Raw genomic sequence first — 15,103 nt, 5'->3', positions numbered from 1 at the left:
TTAAATGTACACTTATAGATATATTTCAATTATATGTTCTATTTTATATGTACAAATATACAATAATATATATTAAACACATGTGATATATATGGATTAACATATTCTTATTTTAATTCATATAATTTTTAGAAAATTAATATTAATTTACGGATTGAAATTAGTTTTATAAATTTTGAAGTTATTGATGCAAAAATGAATTAAAACATTATTTATGTTAAGAAAATTTATTCAATTATGAATTGTTTTTAAATTTTTGTTAAAAAATTCTTTTTTTCTTTAAATTAATTCAGTTACTGATCATTTGCTCATAATAATCGATTTCTACAGCATGCTACTTAAAAAATAAAAATAATTTTGACATTTCCGAAAATCTTCTATCTACAGAAAATTGATTGTTTCTATATTCTTTTCAAATATCTCAAATAATTTTTGTAAAAATATTTTTTTATATTTTTATTCAAGATATTCAAATAAATTTGAATAAAATACACTTTAAATATTTAACATAAATTTTATCAACCAATATTAATCAACAATATTATTAACAATAATGATAATAATATAAACTCTTTATTATATTTATCTTAATATAGTCCATGAAAGTATTACAACAAATTTTATAGAAAAATTCATCAAAATTCATCATAAGTGAAAAATTTTGATTTTAATGAAATTTTGTACATTTCTTTTCATTGAGAAATCTCTTTTAGAGATTTAAAATCAATTATCTAAATTATCTACAATTTTTTCAGTTTTTGATTAAAAAATTCATTAAAACTTTAAGCATTAATTTCATCTCCTTAAAATATCTTGGTTAAAAAGAAATTGTTTTATGCATAATTACGAAGTTTCGTTAAAAAATTATTAATTAATATTTCATTAAAAAATAAAAAAAAAGTGTTCGAAAACTTTTGTGAATCACTATTATATTAGTTTGTAAAAATATTTAACTTTTAAATATTAGACACTATTTTAGAGAAATTCATTAATTAATTTAAAAATTTTGAATGAAAATTTATTAAATTTATCTTCTTAAAGTAATTTAGTTAGAAAAAAATTCCTCAATATATGACTATTTATACTTTACACATTCACAAAAAAAATTCCATTAAAAATAAAGAATTTGTTTAAAAAATTAAATAATTTTTTTTATCTATACATGTGTAATAGATATACTTTATATAATCGATACAAACTTTCATTAAAATTAGAATTTTTGAATTATCTGAATTTCCTAAAATAGAATCCAAATAATTTTTTAAATCAAAATATATACAATTCTTTTATAATATGAATTCCATGTTTTTGTTGATTTTTTTTATCAATGTTTTCAGAGATTTTAAAATGATAGCAATTTGTTTTCTACATTTTCTAATTTGCTAAATTATATCCATTGAAATACATGAAATTAAATTAATCCGTTTTAATAATGTATCTGTAGCAGAAATTTTTATATTAGATTCTGATCTTTTAATTTCATTAACATTTATATATTGTTTTAATCGTTCTTTTGATTGTTCTTCATAATTTGGAATAACATCTAAATTAAACTATATATAAGTATATATAAGTATATATATTTTTGGTGGATTATTTATTGATAATGAATCTTCAATCTATCTAAGCCAAAAATCAGCAAATGATGACTTACTTGTTTATTTAATAATTGTGTATTTCATCATAATAAAAAACATAATCTGTGAAAATTATATTAACTCATTGTATTCTGAAAAAATCATTACTTTTTTAATAAAATATCACTAAATTGTATTTAAAAAATTAAAAAATAAAAAGTTTTCGCTATATAATTTTTATAATATTTATACTTTATACAATTTATCTGATTTTTAAATTAAAAACATAAGTAATAATTAATATATTTATATGCAATATAACACAATATCAAAAATAACTGATAATCAATATAAATATTTAATGACTTTTAAGAAATAGAATTCATCTCACCTGCAAAATCATGTTATTTGAAATTATTCTGGTTTAAATACAACATGAAACGTTTATTAATCGTGTAAAATCATAGAAAGATTGAATATTAATTTATTATGAAGAACATCTTCAAATTATTAATTAATCAAGATTTGTTTATTTTTATGTACAAAGAATATGTGATTTGGACATTATTCTTCATAATAATAGTAAGCACGTTTGTTAATACTGTCATTATGGAAACTAGTTTGATGAATCTTGGTTGAAGTCTGTGGATTCAGATGAAAAATATAAAGAAATTCGTTAATAATTGAAACTTCGATTAACCCAAGTCCGATTATTATCTATGATCTTGATCAATTGGGATGTCGATTATCTGAGTCTCGATTCTAGATATAGAGATACAACACAATTAGTTTGTTGCTTTCTGCAGCTGTCAGAACAGTTGTTATATGCATACAGTATTATCTCGTTATGGGTAAGTTATTTTTACTATTTATTTTGTATTTTTATAGTGAATACTAATGGAAAATGATCATTTATCCTTATTTCATTGCACTATTTTTATTTTTATCTATTAGTTCCAAAAAAATTTTTTATTAGCACACATGATGATAAATTTGAGAAATATATTCTAAGATATAGTATATAAGATATTCTGTTCTTTTTTTTCTTTCGAATAACAGATATGTTTTCTTAAGTATTCTTTTGTTTTCTGTTATAAAATATAAGTAACAATATTAAAAATTTATCAAGTTATATAATTGTATTAAATTATAGACTACTTTTTTAGATGTAATTCAAATAAAATAATATAGTGATCCTCCATAAAAGAATTGATTTTCCAAATAATATTATGAAGTCTCTTAAATATTTTACAAATAAATTAAAGTCAATTTTGAATGTATGAATTTTGAATTTTTGAATAAATATAATAATCGAAGATTAAAATAGAATTCTGATTTTAAGATTCTATTTGTTCTATTTATAAGATGTATAAAGTTTTATAAATAATATAATTGTTAAAGTATAATGTAAATATAATTTATACCGTTCACTATTCTGAAAAAAGTGAAATTATAAATCATGAAAACTCTAAATAAATAAAGGAAATTCACAATAAAAAAAACGAAAAGAAGTTTTTTGAGACAACCTATTCATTTCATATTTGATATTTTATATATATAAGTTATATGTTTATGCAATATATTTTAATTATGAAATATTAACAATGTTTTTCTGAAACATTCTATATACAAGACAGATCAATAATTTTAATCATTTTGAATATTTTATTAGAAATTATGTTATTAGAAATATAGAAAAATTTTATTTTTCAAAAATAATAAAGTATAAGAAAACTTATAATATGCAAGTTATAATTTTTTTACAAATAAAGAAACTTTTTAAAATTTTAAATATATTTATATTTTTTTAAATAGTATTAAATAAAATAATGAATATTTAGATTCAGATTTAAATTTTAATTTTTTTTATTCAAATATGAAGATTTCAATGATTTCCAATATAAAATTATTCAATAATAAATAAAACAAACAAATATCATGATCAAAATTGTTAAATGGAATGCAAATATTGACCATGATGACCATCATTGAGCATTTCATATAACGCAATTCTTCTTTTACATCGCGATTCAATTATGCAATTCACGTATATGATATATATTCGACCATTCTTTCATATAGTCATTCATGAATTGCGATTTACGTGATATATCCGACTACAAGATAATTATCCAATACAATATCCATTTCGTAGCACTGCTCTTGTTCAACTTATTTAATTATATTTAAAAAAGTGAAAAATGAATTGCATGTTGCAGGTCTCTCAGGTATTATGCAATTAAATGTTTTTTATATTTAAAAAAGCAAAAATATTCAAAGTTCTTAAAATTATTAATTCACCATATAGATCAAAACTTTTATATTTTATATTTCAATTCTATCTCATATCTTACCTTCATTTATATTTAAATTTTTGTCTTGCTTATAATAATTAATTTCAGATGGAAGACGGTATTCAACCTTTAGAAGCAATGCTTTATACGATCGAGCGAATCAATAAGAATCCAGAAATACTTCCCGGTATACAGCTTGGCGCGGTAGCATTCGATACCTGTGACAATCCTACTTATGCTCTAGATCGTGTATTTTACTTTATTAAGGGTAAGTGATCGCTTGTTCACTTATTTGTGGTTAGAATGACGTACAAGTATTCGTTCGAGATCGATTTTAGGTTTAATAGCGCGCAGCGATCAATTCGGAGCCGAAGGTTACCGATGTGAAGACCGAAGTGTGCCGAAATTCTTGAACAGTGCTTTCGATCACGTGGTCGCAATACTCGGAGCTGAATCGAGTTCGGTTACCATTCAAGTAGGTATCGATAGAGTTGTGACTATCGATTATCGATATACTGTATATATTATTGGCAGTTCAATATATTGATAATATTATTAATGGATAGTATTTCTATTTTTGTTTATTCAAAATTATTATTAAAATAAGTAAAAATATTATTTATAAATTGCAATAAAAATAAATAGATGATTTATTTCGATTAGTTTGTTTGTATTCATATTATTGATATTTTAACGATATTTTGAATATAATTTGAAAATTTAATGAAATATTATTAACCTATGGATAAGCATTAACATTATTGACTAAGAAAAAGTGAAAAATTTTAAGGATTTCAATTATTTTCATTCGTTATCGATATATCGAATTATCATTAATATGTTAATATTAATGCTATTTATCGATAATGGTATATCGATCTGAAATTATTTAATTAAAAAAATTATTACTTTTATTTAATTAAAATTACTACTTTTTTCTGAAATTTTTCTTAAAATATTAAAAATCTTATATAGATTCGAAATTCTTGAAAATTATTCTAGCTCATTTTATTTATTTAAAATCTTAGAATCTATTAAGATTTTCAAAAACTTCAAAATGATCAAAATTTTAAAAATCTTTAAAAATTAAAAATAATAATCAAATTTATTTGATATTTAATATTGATTCGAATTGATTTATAAATATTCTAAATTTGAGATTATGATTTATAGGTCGCATCAGTGCTGGCTTTGTTTCCAATACCGCAGATTTCGTATATGGCCACATCGTCTTTTCTCAGCAACAAGGAGAAATTTCCAAGATTTTTTCGTACAGTTCCTAGCGATGTGAATCAAGCGCGAGCAATGCTCGAAGTTCTACGGTAAGTAATATATAATCGAGAGGATATTATATTGGAATTTATTGTAAATGAATTCTTAATCGAATAATTATTTATATTAAATTTGTATTTCAATTTTTATTTTGTTATTATTTATATTATATTATAACAATTTTTATATACCGATATATTCTATATATAAATTTTTATTATAAATTTAATTTTAGTTTTTGAATTGTTCTATCAATATATGTATATTCGTTATATTCGAATGTATTCATTCTATTTTATATTTTTTTATCGATCTAATCCATTGTTAGCCAATTCCAATGGTCGTACGTATCGGTCGTTTACACGGACTCGGAATATGGGGACCACGGATACGAGATGTTGGTATCATTGGCAGCCGAATATTCGATATGCTTTAGCGCGCCACAACGAATTAGCAAAGATCGTTTCAACAATGATGACTATGATTTCGTGGTCCGTACTATCGCCGAAAAAACGGATGTTCAAGGTATTTGTCAAATATTATTTTCTAATCTAATATTTTCCAAATCGTAATTCAATATGTATTAAATTATTTTGAATTAACAATATATATATAGAAATAGAATAGAATAGAAACTTGAAACTACTACTTGAAACTAGTTAGGTTAGATCAATAATATCTCATAGTACGCATTAAAAAAATATATTTCGAGATATTTCTTAAGTATTATATTTTAATTCAGTATTTTCTATATTCTAATCCAGTGTGTGTTAAATCATTTTGGATCAGTAATTTATTTTAACTAATTAATAAAGGTTAGATCGATAATTGTCAAAAAAATCGACGTTCGGACTATTTGTCAAGAATTATATTCATCCAGCTTGTACTAAATCATTTTGGACTAGCAAATCACATCTTGAAACTAATTAGATTAAGTTAAATTTTGTGACATGTATTATAATGTATTATAATTCTAACTTTATAGACACTTATAAAGAATCGAAATGATGTTATAAACTGTATACAGGATATTTCGAATTGAATAAATTTGATGATTTTTATGAAAAAATAAATCGAAAATATAAAATATGTAACAATATTACAATATGTAATTAATAATATTATATTTAATTAGTACAAGTATATATATATTACAATTGAGACTGTCATTTTAATATATTAGTCTCAAAGTCATTACTTTCGTCTGTTTACGACGAATGTTTTCTTTGTTTAGCATTAATTTTTTAAAATAACAAAGAAACAAAATTTTTTATATATATATATTTTACTTTGTCTATGTAAAAAACTGAAGTGAAAAACAAAATGATAAGATACAAAACTAACAAAAACTTTAGAATTAATGTATAATAATGGCTTTATACAATCAGAATCGTAAGATATAGAACAAAATATTTTTATTCTGTGAAACTATTAAAATATTACATTATTTCTCTATAACTGTTTCAGAATCAATACATATATATTATAACAATTGTTTTCAGAATCGTTTCAATCTCTATTATAATTGATAAACATTTTTATTATCTTAAAATAATAATAGATTTTAATATATTTGTTGTTTTTTAATTTATCAATTTAAAAATAAATTCAAAAATAGAAAAAAGAAAAAATATTTTAAAAATATCCTTAAATAAAAGAATATTTACAGGTATAAAAAATAGAAATATTAGGATAATTTAAATTTTTAATCTGTATAGCAGTATAATATAGATTTAACAATTATAACAATTATAATTTTTTGCAAAAATTTTTGTCATTTATTAATTTTTTATATTCTTATATAGATCTTTTTTATTTTTATTGCAATAGAAAATTTTTACATGTATATTTAAATAAAATTTATTTCTATTTATTTTATGACTTTCAAAAAATTAAAAACAACTAAGAATTATAAAAATATATTATAATTATATAATATAATATAATTGTATATAATTGTAATATTTATAATTATAAAATATTATTATAATTGGTATTTGAAATATTTTATCTTTTTCACTTTTTATATGATTATAAGAAATAAAATGATAAAGCAATAATATAAGATATTTGAAATTTATAAATAATATGATATATCAAAATGAATGATAATTTCAATTTTCAAATTTCATAAATTTGAAAAGAAAATCTAAAAAAATCTGTTATTTGAAACTATAAATTCAATAATTATCATATTTATTATGGATTCACTATGATTTTGTAAAATGAAATTTAATATATATAACATATATAATATATGATTGTTATAAAACACAATAAATTCTAATTATATTATTGTATTTAAGATTAATTATGATAAAACATTTTAATATATTTTCATAATTCATTTTTTTTTAAATTTATACTAATCTTATATTTACTTATTAAGTTTCTAATTTTTTACAAAATGAAAAATTTCTTAAAATTAATAATATTTATTTATGTAAAACATAAATAATTTTTATATAAAACATTTTATACGAAATTTTTGTAAAATTATTCATTTGATTTTTTATCCATAATCCGAAATTTCTTAAATCAAAAAAACAAAATGTTTACTTTTTCTTTTCTTTTCTTTTTTCTTTTTTTTTTACTTTTTTATTCTTTCTATTCTATTCTTTTTTTTTAATTTTTTATTAATTTTTAAAACCTTTTTTTGTCATCTAATTGAAATTAAATCGTCAGTCGTTCATTATCAATCGGTCATTTTCCATATTGCTTATTATTCTATTTTTTTTTTTTTTTCAAAGCATTTTTGATGCCACTCGATTACACATAAATGACAGCATGGAAAACGAGCATTATATCAATCGATAATCAGTTGACATTTATTTTTAATCGAAAAACGAGAACTGAATAATGTAAGAAGGCTCTTACTCATTAAATGGGGGTTATTCATGTCCAGACATTTCTAAAAAGGTTAGGTTTTTCATTTTTAATTATTTCATAATTTGTAATAATAATAATTCACAAAAATTATTGTTGTTTTTTATTCTAACTTTAATTTAGAACGTTTGAGAAATGTTATATAAATTTTTCCAAATTTTTTTCAAAGACTTTTATTGTTTTTTATATTGAAAAATGTATCGGAATAGCTCTCATTTACGGAGTAAGAGTTAAATATTTTCATAGCACAGTAAAATTTTAATATAGTTTTATAATTGGTAATGTTGAATAATTGGTGTGTAATTTAGTGTCATATTAATTGATCCCAATCATATTTTCAATTTTGAATCTGTTTTGTAATTTTATCAAAGATAATTTTTACAAAATTAACTTCTAAAGTGTCACGAAAGTTTTGAAATTTTTATTTTTTTGTTTTTCTTCAAAATGTATTTAGATATATTTTCGGATTTTTTATTTTTTACTCTTATTATTGTATCAGTCCTAACATTTCTTTCTTTCTTTTTATGTTATATCATTGATCGTTTTGTTTTAATATAAATGTTCAAAAGAATTAAATATTTTGATGTAGAATGAAGGTATTCATACAATATAGAAAAATTGCTATTAAGTAATAATTAATGTTTAGAAAAAGAGTGTTTATTATAAATTTATCGAAATGAGTTCGATTGTAATATAGAAAACATGTTGGCAAAATTTTTAATATATATATGAGCATAATGACATTAAAGATTAGCACAGCTTTAAAGAAAAAGAATATGGAAGAAAGGTGAATCAAAATTCTTATTATGTTTTATTCTTTATCATTTTTTTTATTTTATTATTTTATTAATTAAAAAGAAAAACTTATTTTTATATTCAATGAATTTATACATGTCAGTATCAAAAACAATGATTTTTATGCAATTTTGCAATTGATTGAAAAAATTAATTATTGATTTATTTTTTTGATATGATTATTATTTATTTTTTAAAGCGAATAAAAAATATGTTAATTATATCAAATTTTTTATTCATTGAACGATGAATTCTTCTTACATTTTTTTATAAATTTTATGAAATCTAATAACTTTCTTTCTAGATTCATTCAATTGATATTTTTGCATTTGATTGATCTTAAAGAGAAATTGTTTGTTTTTCATATAGAATAAATTATAATAATTTCTACGTATACTTAAATATTAAAAAAAAATAATAAAATTTTAATACTTCACACGATATCATGCCCGTATTAATCCATATTAAGTATCTTTATCAAAATTTTAATATAGTTTTTCTATCCATTAGAATATATCCATTTGGAAAACTATTCTTACCAATCAAGAGAAAAAGAAACTTTTTTGAGTTTCTTTTCCAGTGGTGGTGCTGTTCGCGGAAAAAGCGACAACGTTGCGGGTTCTGGAGGCAGCGAGACGCGTTAGTGTTGGCTCTCGATTCGTTTGGTTGTGCAGTGATGCATGGCCGGATCACAACGACATAAATTGCCAACAAACCACTGTGTTGGAAGGTGCTCTTGCTGTTCAACCACTCTATGCCCCTCTATCGGGCTTTGACGAGTACTTCACGGGATTGACTCTTGACCATGAGCAAAAGAATCCTTGGTTCCGCGAGTTTTGGCAAACCTACCATAACTGCGTCTATGAAGAAGAGGCGAAATATTTCTCTTCTTACAAGGTAAGTCTTGGTTTTCCTCTTAAATTAAAAGAAAAAAGAAGATTGTTTGATAGATTATTTTTATTTATTTAGGAGAAATTGAAGAAGGATGATATTAGATTATTTCAAAAAGTTCTTTTTGTTCTTTTGCTATACATATATAAATGTAAAACTTTCGTGATTTTTATTTTTGTAGAATAATGATCATATTTACTATGTACTTTATAAAAATACTTTATATACCTTTATATACTTTTTATACTTTATAATAATAATATACTTTATATGTAAATTGTGTTAATTAAAAATTTTTAAATTCTATTTCTTTGGAACATCTACTATTCTCTTTTTTCAAAATGAATTTGATTTAAGTATTTAAAAATTATATGGTTTTTAATATCATTGAGGGAACTAATTTTTTTTAATAGAAAGTCATCAAATGATTTGATAGGATGACATCCATTTGATATATTATAATTGTAAAAGAGTAGTTAATAATCTTATCAATTTGTAACTTTCTATTATTATTAATTAATAAATTTTGGAAAAGGATTTAGAATATTCAATAAAAAAAATTGAATATTCTCAAATAAACTAGATTATAATTAATATATAATTTTTCAAATTATTTGCATGCCAAAATAAGTACAAACAAATAACGAAAAAAACTTTTATAGCAATCTAACACTAATAATATTTTTTTATATAATAATAACATAAAAAATAATATAATGATAATAATTTCAACATAACTTAAAACAAATATAATTTCTTTATCTTTTATACAGAATGTTAATATATTCATAAGATATTTTTAGAGAATCTAAAAATAAATACAAAATAATAATATAATATTTCAAAAATTTCTTTGAGATTGAAGCTTATTCATTAAATTATTGAAGTTTGTATGTTAGATGAAATGAGATGGATTATATTATACATATTGAGACTGTAATATGAATATTAGATAAAATGAATTTTCATTTTATCTAATATTTAAATTTTTATATTTTTTATATTCTCTAAAATTTTATATTTCTAAAATATATTTTGATACATTATATATTCTGAATTTTAAACTTCTTATATTTTTTAATAATATGAATTTCAACTTGATATTTTTATACTTTTTCTGATATTCAAAATCAATCTGGGTTTTAAAAATGTCTCATAACAATATATTAACACTCTGTAATTGTATTATAATAATATCATTAATAGTAGCATTTAATAATATAGTATGAACTATAAAATAAAATTCTTAGTACAAATTAGAAGATAATATAGCACAAAATAAGATAAAAATTGAAGATATAACAAAATTGTATTGAAGAATTTTTAAAAGAATCAAATTTAAAAATTTATCAAATATACATAAACTTGATAAATTTTCAAATATGATTGAGTAATTAGTGGAGGGAAATGAACATATTTTATGATTTATTGATAATACAACAGAAAAATTGAATAAGATACACTCAAACAAAATTGAATAAGTTTTAAAATGTATTCGATTTTTTAAAAATAAGATTATAAAAATATACTATAATATACTATAAAGAAAAAAATATTATTATATTTTTTATTTATTCTTGCACATAATACAACTTTTCACTGATTATATATTTAGTCACATCCAGATAGAATTGAGATATTGAGACACATATGTATTAATTAATTTTTAAATAATTAATAATTTTTAAAATTTTGCAAAATTTTCAATGCAATTCTTGTATCTGTTTTAAACCATTTTATCTCTCAGACTTCATTTATACTATTTTGACCCATGCTGTATAAATATAAATATACGTTAGAAAAAAATAAAAATATAAAAAATTGTACGATTATATTATTCGATAATTTTTAATTTTTTTTTCAATTTTGTAACAAACAATTTTTGAAAAAATCAGTTTAAAAAAAAATGATAATTTTCCAATTTCGAAAGTATTTCGTGTTTTTATAATTATTTAATTATTTTAATTATTCGATACTCGAAATGCATTCACTTTTGTTGATATTTTTCAATTTATTTTTAAAACTAAAAGGAGAAAGGAGAAAATCTAATCATACCATGCGATAGAACAAATTTTTTTGTTAAGAAAAACATCGAGGAAACTTACAAGATCATTCTTGTTTTCAATATAGAAACGAAATAATTTGGCAAAACATGCGGCAGTGATGCTCAATGATGGTTCTTTCGTCGTAATTTCGATATGTTGATGCACACAATTGGATAAATTTCAAAGTGTTAATAAAAAGTATTGAAAACAATAATTGAAATGTATTTATTTGAATAAGATAATGTTTATTTTATTTCTTAATATTGACATAGAAGAATATTTGAAAATATGTATTTTTCATATATATGAATTGAAATTAATTATTAATTGAAATGACATATTTTGTAAAATATATTAAAAATATTTATATATATATATATATATATATATATCATTTTCTGGATATATATGAGAAATAATTATTTCAATTAATAATTCATAATCTTAAATTTAAAGAAAATTATTTCAAATATTACTTTTTAAAAATTATTATTAAAAGGAGGAAGTAAATCGAATATTATTTTTTTTAATCGAAATATATGTTCAAGAAAGAAATATAAATTGAAATAATTCATAATGTTATCCGTTTAATATCCGTTAAATATTTATTTATTTTGTTAAATATTTATTTATTTGCCTTTGGTAACGTACATATTTCAAATAGAAAATCAGTTAGATAATTACGTGGTTTCATAACTATCCTGTGAAATAATAATTTTTTCATTGGCGTTGATGAATAATATATAATTGAAATACATATTTCATATACATATTTAAATAAATATTTCAAATAATATTTCTATTAATATGAAAGTAAATAATTATTTCAAATTAATCAATGTAATATATTTTAGGAAAACATTCTTTGACAATATTTCTATTTTATTTCAATTATTATTTTATCCAATATTTGTTATTAAAAATCATATATAACAAAAAAAAAGAATTTTATCCTTATATTTCATTTCACTTTATACTTATATATATTAAAATAATGATTTAGTTATTAATAGCAATTCTTAATTATTATCCAATTTTGTAACAAATTATTTTATGATCAAATTTAATATAATTCAATAACATTTTTTTAGATAGATTTTTTTAATATAATTTAATAGAATTATAATAGATAATTATAAGAGATTATACAGGATCATCATTATGATAAAACTACAAGTTATATGAATAAATAATATCAATAATATCAAAATCAAATTAAAATTTCTGAAATCAAATTTTTTAAGATTTCTAATTTTACATTTTTTTAAATATTAAAATTCACTACGTATGCAAAACTTTTTTTTCACTCTTTTATTCATCAAACTAATTTTTTTTTAAAAACATAAATCGAAATTTCATATTAATTTTCTATTATATTATATGTTTAGTTATTATGCTAAAAATATAATAAAATATCCAGTATATATTATGAATGATAGGAAGAAAAAAATGATATTTTTCATCTTATTCTATTTACTATCTTAATCCAATCTTTTCTATTTATTTAATTATTTAAAAATACAGCCTTTGATGTTCAAAATCAAGTACAAGAAATAAACACAGAAAATAAAAGAAAAAGAAATAGAATGACATGAAATAGATATTATAATTGATACATTGCTTTTGGGTAAATTTATTCAAATATTTATTGAAATTATTAGAATGAAAAACTTTAACAATATAAATAAGATGAATTAACATGAATGATTTTAACAATTTTTTATCATGACAGCGAATTGAAATTAAAAGTTGCAAATATATATCTTTTTTAACATATCTATTATCTCTAATTTCTGAAGCAGAATTTGTCTTCATTTTTTATTTAAAATAAAAGAAAACAAAAAAAATAATTACTTTAAATAAAATAAAGATAGAAATAAACAAACAAACAAAATACAAAAATGCAATAATAAAATAAATTAATAAAATAAAATAAAATATTCTTAAATAATTATTTTAAATGATAATATAAATATTGTAATAAATAAAGATCTCTCTAGAATCGTAATTATCTCTCATCACATTTGAAATTGTGCGCTATATTAGCCTTTTGCGCATGCGTTTCCTTTAATTTGCGACAGTACTGATTCAATTTGAATAGTTCAAATCAGTTGGAAACGAACTGCGATAGTGACAAGTACGAAAGTAAAGAGGATCACTTTTCAGAAGTGAGATTTTTATCAAAATCATTTGAGATTTTTCAATATTCGGGTTTTTATCGTGATTTATAGTGAGATTTAACTGCGAATTAGCTGTGAATTTGGGTAGAATAACAAAAAAAAAAAAAGAAAAATCGTGATTTCGATGTTTTTAGTCGAAACATTTTTCTCAATCGTACATACATTAATATTGAGAATGTAGTTGCGAACAATGTATAATTGGAACATCGTGTGGTACTTTTTCATATTACGAAAAGCAATTTGTAATATTTTAATAATCGTTATGAAAAAGATTATAATTTTAAGACGGTTAAAAGAAACGATTTGAAGACGATAGTTAACCTTTATGATCACATGAGGACAGAAGAGTGTGTGGAACATTCGAGAAATTGAAGCAAAAAAAAAGAAAGTAAAAAACGTAAACAATTAGCGGTTGTTGAAGAGAGAGCTGTATTAGAGAAAAAGTCAGCAATATAAACAAATCGTAAACGGGACGTACGAAAGGTAACGCGAAGGTAAAAATAATAATAATTACCAACGGTAATAGTCGATAAAGAAGAATCAAGAATCATAGGTAAGTTTATTTCAGTCAATTAATGGTGCAAATAGAAGAAGGCGTGGAAGATTTATACAATGTAACGTTCAATATCTACATAGTGTGAAACTATGTATTATGCATGAATTAAGAAATTATATATTTAAAAATTATATTTAAATATTTAATTAAATTTTTAATCCTATAAGTAGATTGTGGTATCTAAATATCATAGATGGATTTTATTATCTACTATTTCGTGGAAATTAATATTATTTTTTTTAAAGTTAAATTTCTTTTATTACATTATATTTTACTCATTTCGAGGATCAAAATGAATTATGTATTTACAACTTAAAAATTTATGTTTTTAAAAAATAAAAATCTAGAATTTAATTAAATGCTTTTACATGCCTGCAAAAACTTTTTTTCATGATTTTGTTAATAAATTATTATAAAAATTATTAATAAAAAACAATCAATCTAATTAATGTATATCTTATATATATATAATATATATCTCAAGAACTTCCTCTAAATGTTAGTTTTGCCAAAATAATTAAATAAAATAATATTATTATAATTAATAAGTAATTAATAAATAATAAATACGAATATAATAAATATTATTTATTATAGTTACTTAATT

The 15,103-nt window shown here is 20.3% G+C and overlaps 1 protein-coding gene and 2 long non-coding RNA genes across 3 annotated transcripts in view; 2 read left to right on the top strand and 1 right to left on the bottom strand.

Moving 5' to 3' along the window:
- Window positions 1–2,084: 2,084 nt before the first annotated feature.
- Window positions 2,085–4,350, bottom strand: LOC147657684 (uncharacterized). Its single transcript, XR_015291978.1, has 3 exons — window positions 4,184–4,350; window positions 3,932–4,089; window positions 2,085–2,339 (listed from the first exon to the last, which is right to left on the bottom strand). It is a non-coding gene; the product is annotated as an uncharacterized LOC147657684 (long non-coding RNA).
- Window positions 3,757–15,103, top strand: part of LOC105737456 (metabotropic glutamate receptor) — a 62,867-nt gene continuing 51,520 nt past the window's right edge. Inside the window, exons 1-6 of the mRNA XM_086907824.1 lie at window positions 3,757–3,805; window positions 3,980–4,139; window positions 4,210–4,346; window positions 5,045–5,193; window positions 5,472–5,668; window positions 9,405–9,721. Coding sequence (XP_086763950.1) covers window positions 3,779–3,805; window positions 3,980–4,139; window positions 4,210–4,346; window positions 5,045–5,193; window positions 5,472–5,668; window positions 9,405–9,721 — 987 coding nt within the window. The 5' untranslated portion in view covers window positions 3,757–3,778. The remainder of the gene's footprint in view (window positions 3,806–3,979; window positions 4,140–4,209; window positions 4,347–5,044; window positions 5,194–5,471; window positions 5,669–9,404; window positions 9,722–15,103) is intronic.
- Window positions 7,965–9,394, top strand: LOC147657683 (uncharacterized). Its single transcript, XR_015291980.1, has 2 exons — window positions 7,965–8,816; window positions 9,335–9,394. It is a non-coding gene; the product is annotated as an uncharacterized LOC147657683 (long non-coding RNA).

The sequence above is a fragment of the Apis florea genome, unplaced genomic scaffold, assembly GCF_048593485.1.
Source record: "Apis florea isolate Af1SG1 unplaced genomic scaffold, ASM4859348v1 contig_2899_pilon, whole genome shotgun sequence".
Taxonomy (NCBI): Eukaryota; Metazoa; Arthropoda; class Insecta; order Hymenoptera; family Apidae; genus Apis; species Apis florea.
The sequence above is the reverse complement of the archived record's forward strand: the minus strand, read 5'-3'. Positions and strand labels throughout refer to the sequence as shown.